The sequence below is a fragment of the Mixophyes fleayi genome, chromosome 3, assembly GCF_038048845.1.
Source record: "Mixophyes fleayi isolate aMixFle1 chromosome 3, aMixFle1.hap1, whole genome shotgun sequence".
NCBI classification, from domain to species: domain Eukaryota; kingdom Metazoa; phylum Chordata; class Amphibia; order Anura; family Limnodynastidae; genus Mixophyes; species Mixophyes fleayi.
The window spans coordinates 156,103,525-156,119,124 of NC_134404.1; the positions used below are offsets into that span (position 1 = coordinate 156,103,525).

Here is a 15,600-nt window from a genome sequence, read left to right on the forward strand (position 1 = left end):
AACTGCACACATGGCCTTGTCCAAACTGAGTTGCCCTCATGTCTCTGGGACTGAAACAAAACGCCTCTTTATATTGGGAGCTAAGTCAGATACAGAACAGATGGGATAATTAAAAGGACTGGTATCCAGAGGGATTAAAGACAGGATAGTACTGTTCCAATTAGTTAAGCAGCAGTTTATATTCTTCTGTATTCCAGACTAATGATTTATGTCAGTCTAAGTTTGTGTGAATATAGGTACTTATGCACTTTGTATATTGACAGAGTGAAACAGATTATTGAAAATAATTACAATTCTGAGAATAGTGCATGCCACTAGTGAAGATAAAGTTCAGTGCGACTTTTCAGCCGTCCATAGGCATAAGAATGTCTACCTGTTATCAGGGTCAACGTTGGGTTCTCCAGCAGCCGCCTCATACCTGAGGTCACTGTATGTTCCTTGAAGCTACTGCACACTTACTGACACAGATGTCAAACTATTAAGTTACAATGTTTTCATTTATATAAATAGATAGTTCAGATATAATTCCCATTGCATAAATGTAAGCAGTCTCTCATGTCACACACAAATTCTTGTGACTAATTCAGCCTTGGTATCAACCCAAAGAATGTCTTAGGGGCGTAACATTCCAGCATTTTTTTGCTCTTTTGCTTTTTTTCTTTATTTAATTTTTATCATTTCTGCATTTTGTTTTTGCTTTTTCCTTGCTGTTATTCTGCTTTGCTTTTTTCTCTCCTTGGATTAAAACTAACAACCAAAGAGTACAAGCTGCTTATGGGAATAAGTAAAGCAAAAATACACCAGTGTATACTGCACCACAAACTAACGTGCTGTTGGTGCATCATCTCTTTTGGTATATTCTGTGTGTCTGAAGAACACAAAAAAACTGATAATTAAAATATTTGTGGCTCGTAAAGAGTACCTGTTGGATATATGAACCAGTGCCTCATAAATGCTGGTCTTGTCTTATGACTATTAGCTTCTGTGATGTAAATGGCAGATAGGCTGCATTCTCAATGATTTTGGCTGAGCCGATAAAAAAACTGCCTCCATTCTGTTAAGGTTACAAGCGATAAGCTTCTTCATCAATCTCACAATAATAATTTAAAAAGTTCTGTTAATTTGCAGCATCCATACTTGCCTACTCTCCTGGATTGTCTGGGAGACTCCTGAATTTCGGGGAGTCCTCAGACTCCTGGGAGAGTATGGTACCCTCATGGATCCCACCTCTCTTTCTTTTTGTGCGTGTGGGACCTGGATGGCACAATTCACATAATCTGACACCTGCCTCCGCTGCACAAGCACGTATTTCTGCCAGAACGCATCTATGTGTGGGGCTTGATTGATGCTAATTGCATCATCATGGCCCCGTCCCCTGCTTGATGCTGTGATAAGCACTCTCCTTTGCACCTGCAGTCTCCTGGAGGGGAAGTCTAAAAAGTAGGCAAGTATGGCAGCACCTATGCAGCATCTATGCTTTGCAATGTTACTACGTTGTTTTGGATAGTGATGACAAATACAGTGCAATATAAATGTGTAGTACCTGTAGTTATAGACACATTACCACTTTACTAATAATGCTTTATATGTAGCCTGATTGGATGGGGGTGGCATTTGATACAGGATGGGTTGGGACTTATTCAAATACAATCAACGGTTATTAGTTCAAAATAAGGTACATACTCAACCAATTGATGTATTTATTTCACAAGTTTATAGCTATATTGAAACCAATGGTAGAGTACCCAACATTTTATATTTACAAATGAATGATTCTTACTTTTAATCCATTTTTATATGCCCAAAGCAAAGTATTATGTTGCATACTATTATTGCAAAATTACTAATTTTGAATGAGAGATAATACACAGCTTCTAATTTTCCAAATAGCTTGGTTCTTAACAATACTTTTAATAGCCACTATTTAATTAAGGTTAGATTCAGTCATTTAAAAAATGTATTTGGAAAAACTACACTAATTTTCTGATGATTATGGTTGAAAATGGTAATATTCACTCATATACAATATATGTATTTATTGTTTATTGTACGAGTTTATGAAATTAATCAGGAAGGTGACTGATGTAAAGTGCTCTGAAATGCTATGCATGTGTTCTCCCAATAGGGCATGAGTTAAGTATTTTGGAAGCCTGGAAAGGAAATCCTTTTGGATACCAGTTTTGCATTTCAGGATTAGCTTATTAACTTTTAGGTGTAGGATTGCATGCTAATAATAATACCGCCGGTTGACATCTATGTGTGTTACCAAACATGGTGACATTAGTGTAAATCATTTCACAGATAACCTTTTAGCATCATTATATTTTAATCTTATTTGTTAGTGATGATAGCATGCACCTACCTTTTTTTTATAATGTGGATAAAAGTTAAAAGTAAATGCATGTTAACCCATTGGTTTTGAGGAGCTTTTGGTATAGAGAAAAATTCTAATTGTTACCCTTTAGTCATAAACCTATTCTAAATATGCTGATTGTAAACTCATCCACCATACATGGGTGTGTTGATGCAGAAACATTGCAATGAAAGAGATAAAACATTCCACAACAGTGGTCTACAAAATTAGAGGCAGGTTTTGCTAGTGAGACTTGTTTTCATTTTAGATGATGCCCCCTAGCCTCAGTTAGATTGGAAGAGTTATTTAGAGCCATCAAAGGTCATTAACAAACTTCAAAATCTGCACCATGCTTCTTTATCATACTTGCCTACTCCCAAATTTTGGGTAGTTATCCCGGATCCCGGCCTTTCCCCTGGATCCTGCCTTCTTCCTTGTGAAGTGGGTGGGTTGGGGCCTCAAAAGTGTCATTTTGACTGCTCAATGACGGGATTGCAGCATTTCACTGTGGGGGAAGGGGCAAAATGACACGATTTTCAGCACAACGCAACCCCTTGCACTTGCCGCTTGTCCATCCCTTGGCATGTATGTTCTATGTGTGCCAAATGTGCCTAATTTTCCACTAAGCACATTTCAAAGTGCACACCCATTTCCTAGTCATTGGAAACACCTTTGCAAAATCTGAAACAAAAAAAATATCACATTCAAGTCCAAATACGGTTTGGTCTCATTTATGGCTCAAAAGTGAGAGGACACTGATACTGTTTTTAGTATATGTGTGTGTTTGAAGCTTTTTATTACATTGATTGAAGTGCACCTACCTATGCATTTTCCTGAAGACGTGTGAATGGAAGGTGCAGAATGCATTCTATTGTGGGTACATGGACGAGACCTGGGGGTAAATGTATGAATGTCCGATTTCTGCAAGTCGCCGGAAATCGGCGACTTTGCAGTGAAAATTTAAAGCGGCGATGGCTTGTAAAGGCAAGTTTGCCTTTACAAGCCATCGCCCCTTTAAATTTTCACTGCAAAGTCACCGATTTCCGGCGACTTGCAGAAATCGGACATTCATACATTTACCCCCTGGTCTCTGGCAATTCTTGAGATTAGTTTAACGTCTTTTATGAAGAGAAAAAGGCTGCGTGGCCTTTCAAAAAACTGGTGACGACCCTGTAAATTTATCTTCTCTATCCTTTTATCTTATTTAAATACTATCACACAAAATAGAATCTTGTTTTTATACTTCAGTGAAAAAGTAGGTATACATGTGCACCTAATTTGCTTTTAGCAATGAATCCCCTCAATCTGTCCAACTCCTCCCATTGTCCGTAGCAAACTTGTATGCCCCTACAAGTGCTGCCATTTTGGCCCACAGATCAATACACATATCTTTCAAACGGAAGACACAAGAGAACATTTGTTCTGTGGTTTTACACGTTTGTGGTTTGTAAATGACCTTTAATATTTTATTTTAAATTAGCTCTACCAAATAGGCTTATACGGGCATTGTCATTTTGGCAAGAGGCAGCCTAATGATTTTACTATTTGCAAGCTAATGCTATTTGACATAGGAAATAATATTCTAATTTAACTTAACCTTCCTATGTTACAGTTTTTGCAGAACAGTCCCCTTTTTATAACTAAAGTCTTGGGGCTATATTTACTAAACTGCGGGTTTGGAAAAGTGGAGATGTTGTCTACAGCAACCAATTAGATTATAGCTGTAATTTTGTAGAATGTACTAAATAAATGACAGCTAGAATCTAATTGGTTGCTATAGGCAACATCTCCACTTTTTCAAATCCGCAGTTTAGTAAATAAACCCTTTGATCTCACAATACTTATTTCCACATAACTGGAACCTGATGAACTTCATTCAACAGGATGAGTGAAAATAGTGCCCTATAATTGTTCTTATTCATATTTGCAATATGAACTAAGCATAAGGTGGATTTTAAGGCTTTATGTATGGTATCTCTCAGGGACAACTAGAATAATATTTAGATAAAGCTGGATTTTTGGTGATGATGAGTGGGTGGGGCCCAGGTGAAAAAAAAGGTTTGAGAATCACTGACCTAGTAATACTTTTGATTTGGTTCAAGATGCCCAAAGTAATTTTATTTCATGCCTAAGCTCCCATGTATTACTCTGTGCTTACCACCTGGTAAGTGATGTGATAACAGATATAAAATTTGAGATCATTGAATAAAATAAGTCTTGAGTGCATGTTCACTCAGTTTGCCCATGATTCTTAATTCAATATTTGCTAGTGTGTACATATGTCTTTCTTTTCATAGTGCATGGAGTGCACTTTTATCATCCCTGAGTTAGTGCATAATTTCAAGTACTTTGTGGACTGTAAATGTTTGTGAACCCCTCTGCACATTAAGGGACACCCATTTTTGGGTGAAGATAGCATTGATTTACAGGGTTGCATTTAGTTTATAGGCAGCATAAGGTTGGAAGCTATTTCACTACAACCATCTCCCAAAGTCCATGGGGGGCGGGCTGAGGAATTATATTATAGGAACATATTACTTTCCCATTGCCACCCAGCACCATTGGAGGCTATAGTTCCCAGACATGAGGAATATAAATATATACTCTTGCTTCTAGCACACCAAGGGAAACAGGTTGACACTGCCCAGACTGTACCTCTGTTTGGTTTAATATTTGGTTTAAGCATGCTAATTTATCAATTACCCATACAAAGCCATAAATTCATTGTATATGGGATAGTTTACTTTTATCTAAACTCACACTTCTCCAGATTGGGGCTGGAAAAAGCACACAGAAAATGGGGAATTAGCTTGTTAAAAGCAAGCATTAACATAAAAAACAAGTACAATAGGTAATGTAGAATAACAGTTAAATCATAATTCCTAAAGCTTTCTAGCTTTGCATGCTTCAAGTGTCTTTTTGTCAGCAGACTGTCTTAATGCAGAAGAGTGGGGTTGTCTTTACTTACTGCAGAACGTTGTACACATCTGGTATTTCCTCTTAGGATGCCTGATTTTATCTGGTTCTCCACAGAACAGAGAGTAGGACCTCCGCCTTTAAGATACAATGGTTCAACAAGAAAGGCCTCTCTAGGCAATTTGCTGTAATATAGTAAAAAAATATTATGTCCAGTGAAATTGCCGCGGCACAGAAAACCCTGCAGTCATTGTCGGATTAAACCATTCTTGCAAGGATGGGGTAGTGACATATTTTCATTTTTTGGGGGAATAATTAAAACAAACTTCATCCAATGGAAATATATTCCTTCTGCTATTTCTTTTTGCAAGCCAGGAGTATTTGGCAAATATATACTATTCAAACATGGTTACTATTATAATTTTATAAATTTATAAACAGAAGAAGAAATACAACATTGGAATGTTTCATTTTTTGTCAAATAAAAATATATGCACATTGCATGATGATATGGATTAGTAAATAGAACATTGCCTGCTGTGAACTAACTTGCATGGTTTTTTACTGATATTTATTACATAGAGTATTTATTATACTGTTTTTGCATTTTGATTCACTTGTGAATCTGTATTTAAATTGCCATAACAAGCTGAATTTATTTGAATGTCCTGCATTATGTTTGTACTAATGTTATTCTGATTGCATTATATTATATTTTAGTGAAGTGATTGCATAAATGAAGCGTAAGGATAAGTTTATAGTTCAAACAGTGAAAGCCAGAGTATTGAATGTGCACATTATAAAGTCTTATACTGGTCTGGCGCTCATGCTTTTAGCTCTATTAGAGTAATAAAGTCAATACTATATGTTTGAATCAATGTAATATTCTTTCACAGCCAGAAGTTAAGCTTTAAGGAGCGTGTGCGCATGGCAAGCCCAAGAGGGCAAAGTATAAAGAGCAGACAAACATCAGTCGTAGATCGCCGTTCCCCCAGCGCTGATGTGGCCACAGAAGCAAGCCCCACCAAAGTGCAAAAGAGCTGGAGCTTCAATGACAGAACACGCTTCCGACCTTCTCTCAGATTGAAAAGTTCACAACCCAAACCAGTGACTGATAGTAAGATCTTCTGTTTTACTACCTAAATTATTACAGTGTGTGTGTAGTATAGTAATAAGTACAAGATAGCTCTTAATTAGATAATGCAATTATACTGTGAAGTATAGCTATTAAGGAAAGCACTCTATTACATAGCATGCATAGTTATAGCGAGAAATTCAGTAATAAATTATAGCACACAATCACATAACACATATGATTATTTAGTGAGGTATAATAATAAAAGATATTGCCTTATTAGATAATACAATTTTATTGTGAAATGCAGTAATAAAGAGTAGCATTTGGTTAAGTAACACACATAATTGTGTGAAGTATAGTAATGAAAGATAGCACTCAATGTGAATAATAATAAAGGATAGCGTACCACTGCATAAAATATATGATTATAATGTGAAGTATACTAATAAAAGATAGTACTTTATTACAAAACACACATAGGGGTAGAGTCAATTATCCACAATGTTGCTAAGAGCAGCGCGGACACGTTTTTTTTTACCGATATTACGGTAAAAATTAAGGCATATTTTTGCTCGCCCCTTTATAGGGTTCGAGCAAAAATCAGCGTTGCATCTGTAAAAAAAAATAAAAATCTGTGTGAAGTGTCTCGTGCAGATATTTTGATTAATTGAATCTGCCCCATAGTGTGAAATATTATTATAAAGGATGGCACTCCACTAAATAATAAAATTTTACTCTGCAGTATAATAATAAAGGATAACACTTCATTACATAACATATGACTATAATGTAAAGTATAGTACTAAAGGACAACACTTGCTTAAATACCACATATGAGTACGTAAATTACAGTAATACAGAACAGCACTCTATAAAACAACATATATGACTATAGTGTGAAGTTTGGCAACAGAGAATAGAACTCCATTATATAACTCATGACTATATTTTATAATAACGAAGCATAGCATTCAGATGGGAAATACATAAGTATGGAGTGAATTATTGTAATAAGCATAATGTGTCATTAGACTACACACAACCAGTGGTCAAAATGGGCCAGTTTACGGTGGTATGTCATACCGTAACTTCTCCTTCTGCTTTGATTGTAAAACTATTAAATTTCATTCACTTATATTTTTTATATCACCACTTCTTTACTTTCACTTCGACCACTGTATATACGTCAAAAAGGGTATTGCATATCATGATGTGGATGGATGTGACTGTTAAAATAGGGTGCGGATGGATGTGACTGTTAAAATAGGGTGCGGATTGGAAAATCATGACTATGGCATCTTGTTTCCCCATTTTTAAAAAATTACATGTACAAACCTCTGAGAATATGGTTAAACCAGGTCGATAGCTTGATTTTTAATTTATTATATTGATCAAGAAATTTTGGTGAATTTTCACATTTTTCTTCAGATTTGATGAACAGGTTCGAGAAACCGTTTCCAGGTGGTTTGATCATCTCTACTCATGATTAATTTAGACGTAAATGAAGCTAAACCAAGCAGTATTTTAGGAGTAAAGTTTAATTTTAGTAAAAGGGATTGTTCTAAAGTGGCAAGATGTTGAACATTTTCACTTTTGCACAGTATGCTTCTTAAGATCTTTCTGCCTTCTGCAAACCTAGGCTAAGATGTACTTCTAGTTTTCAGAGGCATCTCCCAATAACAGAGACGTTAATGTGCCCTGGTTGGATCATGTAGGTGCATCAGTATAAAACCAAGATGATTTTCAGTGCACAACCATTGTGCTTTGTGAAACCACTGGTTTTAGTGGCTTGCCTGTAGTAGACCTTCAATTCTGAATTTTAAATATAGGTTCAGTTGAGTGTTGGACATTAGCTAATAATTTATTTGAAACAAAAATCGTCTTTCACTACTGGTGAACCATTCAGCAAGATGCACATTAATTCATGCTTTGTGACCCCATGCACATACTTTTTTGGCCTCTTTTTACCGATTTGCAGACAATATGGCAATATGATAATGATTGTGGGAGGAGGACATTTTTACTTATTATGATAGGCATCTCATATAGAAAAATGTGCAATAATGCAATTGATCATGGGTGCAAAATGGGAGGTTCAAGGGTTGGAAACTGCACCTTTTAGCATTTTTTCCATTTGTTGGGAGTCTGAAAAGCATTTTAGCCTCACTCAATAAAATGATTTTACACAACCTCAGAGGTGCTCATTTTATAGAGGAAATTTAATTTAAACAATTAAAAATTAAAATAAAATAAGACAGAATAGAGTAAAAGAGAATATATAGTTACACGAGTGGCCCACTGTTAATTGAAAATAGATGCATAATCTGCTGCCACTCTCAGAGCACCCTATGCTGCTCTCACTTATACATTGTATGTAACTGAGCAGGACCAATACTACCTGTCCCTGTCTACACCATTGTGGCCCTTACTGCACTTAAATTACTTCATCTGTAAGTCTAAATTAATCTTAACACAGCTTTTCATATATATCCCATTTGTGTAACTGACCTAATACCAGCAAATGCGGAAATTAATACAAATTGTTAAATAGTTAAATAAAAATACTGTTGTATTAAACTTGCTATCCCCTTTCAAATGGCGTATTTTTCCTTTTTCTACTTTGGTGTAGTGTAGCATTTGACATCTGTGTTGCCAGATGCTTCCTAACGCAGTGCCTTATGTTTGGTTAAGTCAGTGAAGTATAGTTGAAACAATGTCTGTTAACTTAGGAAGATTCTTAATAATTTACATTATAATTTGGTTCCCTGCTGTCAAACGTATTGGGTGAATTGTTTCCTCATTTCTTTTTTCTTTTTTTGGAACAAGTAATATAATTCAATAGCATGACTGAAGGCAGACACGATTACCACATGTCAAAGAAGTTTCGGAGACTTGCTAATAACGCTAAAACGTGCATGACATTTTTTCTTCTGGTGAGACTCTTCAGTTACGCTGTATATATATAATATTACATTTAGAAATTTTGCCAAGTAGCACAAGGAAAACTGGAAGGAAAAACATGCTATTTTGAACTAGTAAACAGATGGTATCATAAATACTGTTAAAATGACACCACTACAAGCAAGATTAGACTGGTGTCATAGTCTCACTGCTTGCAAAGAGTGTTGTCAAGAAACACATGAAGGCATTACTGAATAAGGCAATGTTGGTCAAAAAGCAAATGCCAAAGGCATACATAAATTGTCCATGGCACATAAAATATAGTTCCAGTATATTTTTAAGCTCATACAAAAACAATTAACTGCAGAGAAACTTGCTGTGTGAAATCAGTCACAGACAAATGTTTCCTTTTGGAGAAAAAGGGAGAAAATTTAATGTATTGAAATAACCATATTGCACAGACAATTCACACCAGCTTGTTAACAATTTATATTACATAGATACCAGAGGAAGCAATGTGTTAAACACCAAAATACATTTATGTAAGTACATGTAAACCTTCCCTCCAACTAGCAGAAGAAGCAGACTGTTACAATCTGAGGTGGAACTAGTGAGCTGTTGGCCCCAGTGCGGGGAAGCAGGGAGGAGGGAACTGAGGCCCACAGCTCGCTAGTTACCCATGCAGCGGGCTCCATTATCTCCATGGACCCCGGTGTGCCATTGGTAGTTCCGCAACTGGTTCCAATCATTGTACTGACAATCTATACTTGACTAAATGACTGGTGTCAACTACCCCCGGACCAACATTGTTGTGTGACAGGATCATTTAGCTTATGAGTCACCCTACCTTTGCAGTCTGGCTGGGCCAAGATGCAAAATGTATACTTAACCTCATGTGTCAATCTCCCATTGTCCCATAGATTGTAAGCTTGCGAGCAGGGCCTTCTCACCTCTTTGTCTGTTTTACCCAGTTTGTTTATTAGTTTATTACGTTTGTCCCCAATTGTAAAGCGCTACGGAATATGTTGGCGCTATATAAATAAATGCTGATGATGATGATGATGGTGTGTAGGCTATAGTTAAAATGGGCCCTTCTGTTTTTACTTGTTTTAAACTGTGGCCACTACACTTAGGGGCCTATTTCGGAACCTATACAGCATATTTCATGTATGACTCTGTGGACTTTTTGTGGCGTCTTATAAATAAAAGATAATGATATAATAACATAACACTTATCATAGTGACAAGGACACTTTTTTTTATAAATGTCATATTGCCACGATTTAACACAGTTCGCAGTGGCTGTTGACTGATACTGAATGAAACTGTTCAGAGTGCTATGACATACTTATTGCTCTGGAGCGTGCATGGAACTGGAAGCTCAGTACAGAAAAAGGCAGGTAAGACAGACCAGAATCACAAGAAGGGAAAAAGAGGAGCACCAAGGCCAAATATAGAAAGGTTTAAGACAAAATGCATGAATGCCAAATCACAAGCTAGGTAAAAAAATAATAACTTCTACTTAATTTACACCAAATATTTCCTTCTCAGAATTTGTTTTTAATGTCCTTTTCATCAAAATAATTGGATGTGTAGTAAGCAGTGACATTAGAATCAGAGCACATGCTGGAAGTTTGATAATAGATAGTTTTTTATGTGAGGGCTAAAAAACAATCTGATTCCTCTATCATCATAGCAATGACATTATTAAAAAGTAGGAATGTACCAACTACAGGACACTTATTATGGATTTAACAAAGTACTGAGTGCAAGATACTGGTTTGGACAAATCTTGATTTCCATGCAATTTTAGGACCTATAAGTAGGACAAAGAATTAGTACATCAAGGAGCTAAAATTACCACTAAAAACTGTAAAGTGGAAATGAGGACTTGTATTTGTATTTGTATGAATGTGAAAAAGATTTAGTGAATCACAATAAAAAGCACTAGTAAAACACAACATATGAGAGGAATAAAATTATAAGAATAAAATAACTTTTTGGAATGTTTTCAAGACTTAAAAATAAATCTTTTTTTATTGCATCAATACTTTTTTGGTGAATAACCTTTCAATTAATCAAGCTATTTGTTTTAATAAAGCCATAGAGATGTACTATATAAGTTGATTTATGTAAAGAATAGAATGTGTGTTTTATCTGCTACATACTAAACCATAAAAGGCTGGAGTTTAGAAATTCCCATGTGTATCTATTCAGTTGCGTCTCATTTTATCTTCTTAGCTGACGTCAACCTTGGATCAGAGGAAGTACATGATGAGAAAGGGTGTCACTGCGATGTATCAGTAGAAGATCTAACTCCAGCTCTTAAAACTGTCATCCGAGCGATCAGGTTAGTAAAAAGTAGACTAGATTAATATTTCAAAGGTACTTCTCTAATACATGGAATGAATTTAGCTGCCTTCCTAAATGCTAGCAAGAGAAATCTGTTAAAACATATCTCCCAGAAAAAATAAGTGATATATCCATTAAGATGCAGCATTAATTATAGTTCAATGTTACATTATTTCTGTTTTAAACAATGAGTTTAGGAACTTAATCACAATTAATTTCTTCAAATTCACTTAATGGTTGAATACAAACTCGTTGGTATCATTTATGAAACAGCAGATGCAGTGAGAACAAAATTGCCCAAATTTTACACCATTGCATCTAGTTCTCTGTTTTAAGATTAGTTATGTTAACAAGATAGTGTGGTTGGGCAAACTGGCATTCCATTTTTGTGCAAGACATTGCAAAAGTCTGGAGATAACATTATGCAAGATTATCAATGGTAACGAAGGTGTTTATGCACATGTGCACGCAGAGGCGAAACTAGCAGATACCAATACTTCAGAAACTCCAGGCAGGCTAATGCAGTAAAGACGGAGCAGAAGAACAGGTGTGCAGACATAAGGGAAGAGGGCCCTGCTCATACGAGCTTACATCATAAGGGAGTAAGCAAAACAGGCACAAGGGAAGCCAGTTGAAGCATGGGGGAGAGAAAAGGAGGGCCGGGAGGAGAGAGGGGAGAATGAGTGGAGGAGATGAGGGGGTTAAGTGGATGGTTAGTAGGCTTTGAGGAACCGGTGAGTTTTAAGTTCCCGTTTAATGGAGCACAGATTAGGAGAGAGACGGATGGAGCGAGGGAGGTCATTCCAGTGAAGGGGGGCGCACGGGAGAAGTCTTGGATTCTGGAATGGGAAGAGGTGATCAGAGTGGAGGAGAGGCGGCGGTCATTGCCCGAACACAGTGAGTGAGCAGGAGTGTAAATGGAGAGGAGGTTAGAGTTATAAGGGGCAGTATACTGGGAGAGAGCTTTTTAAGTGGTGATAAGGAGTTTGAAAAGAATTCTGTCGGGGAAGGGGAGCCAGTGTAAGGGAAGGCAGAGAGGGGAGGCAGAAGAGGAGCGGCGTGAAAGGAAGATGAGTCTTGCAGCTGCATTGAGTATAGAGCGGAGGGGGGAGAGATGGGAGTGGGGGAGGTCAGTAAGGAGGAGGTTGCAATAATCAAGGCGGGAGATGATGAGTGTGTGGATGATAGTTTGGTGGCATCCTGAGAAACAAAAGGACGGATCCGGGCAATGTTGCGTAGTTGGAAGCGACAGGCTTGAGCGAGGGATTGAATGTGGGGGGCAAAAGAGAGAGGAGTCGAGAGGAACACCCAGGCAGTGGAGTTGGGTGACAGAGGAGATGGTGGAGTTGTTAACAACGATAGAGAGGTCATGGTGGGATGGAAGTCTGGGTAGAGGAAAGACAATGAGTTCAGTTTTAGAGATGTTAATTTTGAGAAAGAGCGAGGACATCCAGGAGGAGATGGCAGAGAGGCAGTCAGATACACGAGAGAGGAGGGTGGAGGAAAGATCAGGAGAAGAGATGTAGAGTTGAATGTCGTCAGCATAAAGTTGATAGACCGAAGGAGGAGATGAAAGCACCAAGGGAGGAAGTATAGAGCGAAAAGAGTAGAGGGCCGAGAACAAAGCCCTGAGGGACTCCTACAGGGAGTGGGGAGGGGGTGGAGGAAGAACCAGACGTGGATACAGAGAATGAGCTGTTAGCGAGGTATGAGGTGAACCAGTCGTGGACAGAACCAGAGAGGCAGAGAGAGAGAAGAGTTTGCAGCAGGAGGGGCTGGTCCATGGTGTCGAAGGCCGCGGAGATGTCGAGGAGGATGAGTAGGGAGAAGTGACCCTTGGATTTGGCTGATAGGAGATCATTAGTAACTTTGGCCAGGACAGTTTCAGTGGAGTGAAGGGGGCAGTAGCCGAATTGGAGAGGGCGAGGAGGGAATTGTGCAAGAGGTGTCTGGTGAGGCGGCTGCAGACAATTCGCTCAAGTAATTTGGAGGCATAGGGGAGAAGAGAGATAGGGCGATAAAGTAACAATCCTGACCAGATTCTGTTACTTTCCCTGTCTGCTCTGTTTTTCTGTGCATCACATGACTCACCCTCAGGGCGGGTCACTCTAACCTGCTCTATTTAAACTCAGCACTGACATCTGCTCACTGTCAGTGCAACTTGTTGCTAGCCTGATTCCTTGGACTCTTGTGTATCCTGAACCTGTGTCTTTCCTGTGTATGAGTTCTATTTCTCTACCAAGTGCTGGAGCACTTCTCCTGGGACTCCCCTGCTGCAAGTATCATCTTGTGCATATTACAAGTCTTTGTTTTCTCTCAATTGTGCCTCTACTGTGATTCACAGCCTGCTGCAAGTCTCTTCATGTGCATATAACAAGACTGTTATCGTGTTTATCCTTGTCACGCTCCGCCGTGACTATTTGACACCTGCATATTATTATCTGTGCTGTGAATAGACTGCTATTGTGTTTATCACCTTGTCACGCTCCTTCGTGGCTATTTGACACCTGCATATTATCATCTGTGCTGTAAATAGACTGCTATTGTGTTTATCACCTTGTCACGCTCCGCCGTGGCTAATTGACATCTGCATATCATCATCTGCATATTTATATATATATGTTTTTATCAATCATTGAAGTATTGAAGAACTACATTGTGTCTTGCCTCCTTATTCTGAACCTAGTTAGACTCAGCATCAGGTCGTGTACAGGCCTGCTCTGACTATCAGACCTGTAACTACCAGCATCGTAACAGATAATTAGCAAGAGAGGTGGGGTCAAGATTGGGTTTCTTGAGGATAGGAGAGATAAGAGCATGTTTGAATGAGGAGGGGACTACACCAGAGGAGAGTGATAGGTTGAAAAGGTGTGCGAGTTAAGAGCAGGCAGTAGGAGAGAGAGAGCGAAGGAGGTGAGAGGGGATGGGATCAAGAGGGCAGGTAGAGGGTGGAGAGGAAAGAATATGGGAGCGAACTTCTACACCTGATGTAGGGCAGAAGGAGCACCAGAGCTGGATGTTGAGAGAGGTGAAGCGATGAGGGTGGCGGGAGAGGGATGGGAGGAGGAGATGTTCAGTCTGATGGCCTCAATTTTGGAAGAGGAAAAGGTGGCGAAGTCAGAAGCGGAGAGGGAAGGAGGGACAGAGGGGGGGGAGAGGAGGGAGTTAAAGGTGGCAAAGAGACAGCGGGGATTGGAGGACTAAGAAGGAATGAGGGACTTAAAGAAGTATTGTTTAGCGAGGGACAGGGCAGAGCAGAAAGAGGAGCCAGGGTACAAGATTTCCTCCAGAGGCGTTCAGCTGTGTGAGAGCACTTTTGGAGGAAGTGGGTGAGTTTGGAGTGCCAGGGTTGGGGAATAAGGCGTCGGATAGAAGAGGCTGGAGCGACGGCGTCCAGGACAGTAGTGAGGGAGTGGTTGTAGAGAGAGGATGCCTGGTCAGGGCAGGCCTGGGAGGGAAGAGGTAATAGGAGAGTTTCAAGAGAAGAGGAGAAAGAGGTAGGGTCAATAGCATCAAGGTTGCGCCTAGTGAGGGTGGCTTTAGGCAAGGTGGGAGCAGGGGAGGAAGACAGAGTGAAGGAGAGGAGATGGTGGTCAGAGAGTGGGAAGGGAAAGCTGGAGAAGTCAGAGAGATCGCAAAGATGAGAGAAGATAAGGTCGAGGGAGTGACCAAGACAGTGGGCGGGGAAGAGGTCCACTGAGTGAGGCCAAGGGAGGAGGAAAGGGTGAGAAGTTTAATGGTGGCAGGGTCAGAACAGTTGTCAATAGGGATGTTAAAGTCGCCAAGTATGATGGAGGGAAGGTCAGAGAAAAGATAGTGGGGGAGCCAGGCAGCGAAGTTGTCAAGGTAAAGGGAGGTGGGGCCAGCGGGACGGTAAATGATGGAGACACAGAGGTGGATTTGGGAGAAGAGATGTATGGAGTGTACTTCAAAGGAGGAGGAGAGGGAAGGTGAAGTGGGAAAGACCTGAAAAGTGCAGCTAGGTGATAGAGGAGGCCCA

At 39.1% G+C, this 15,600-nt stretch overlaps 1 protein-coding gene across 3 annotated transcripts in view; it reads left to right on the top strand.

Annotated features, from left to right (window-relative positions):
• KCNQ5 (potassium voltage-gated channel subfamily Q member 5) overlaps nucleotides 1-15,600 on the top strand; it is a 462,350-nt gene that overhangs the window by 425,216 nt on the left and 21,534 nt on the right. For 2 of the 3 annotated variants that reach the window (XM_075202616.1, XM_075202617.1), the window contains 2 exons: nucleotides 6,166-6,386; nucleotides 11,490-11,598. In XM_075202616.1, coding sequence (XP_075058717.1) covers nucleotides 6,166-6,386; nucleotides 11,490-11,598 — 330 coding nt within the window. Of the gene's footprint in view, nucleotides 1-6,165; nucleotides 6,387-6,864; nucleotides 6,874-11,489; nucleotides 11,599-15,600 lie in introns of all 3 variants that reach the window. The other variant, XM_075202618.1, reaches the window with a different exon arrangement.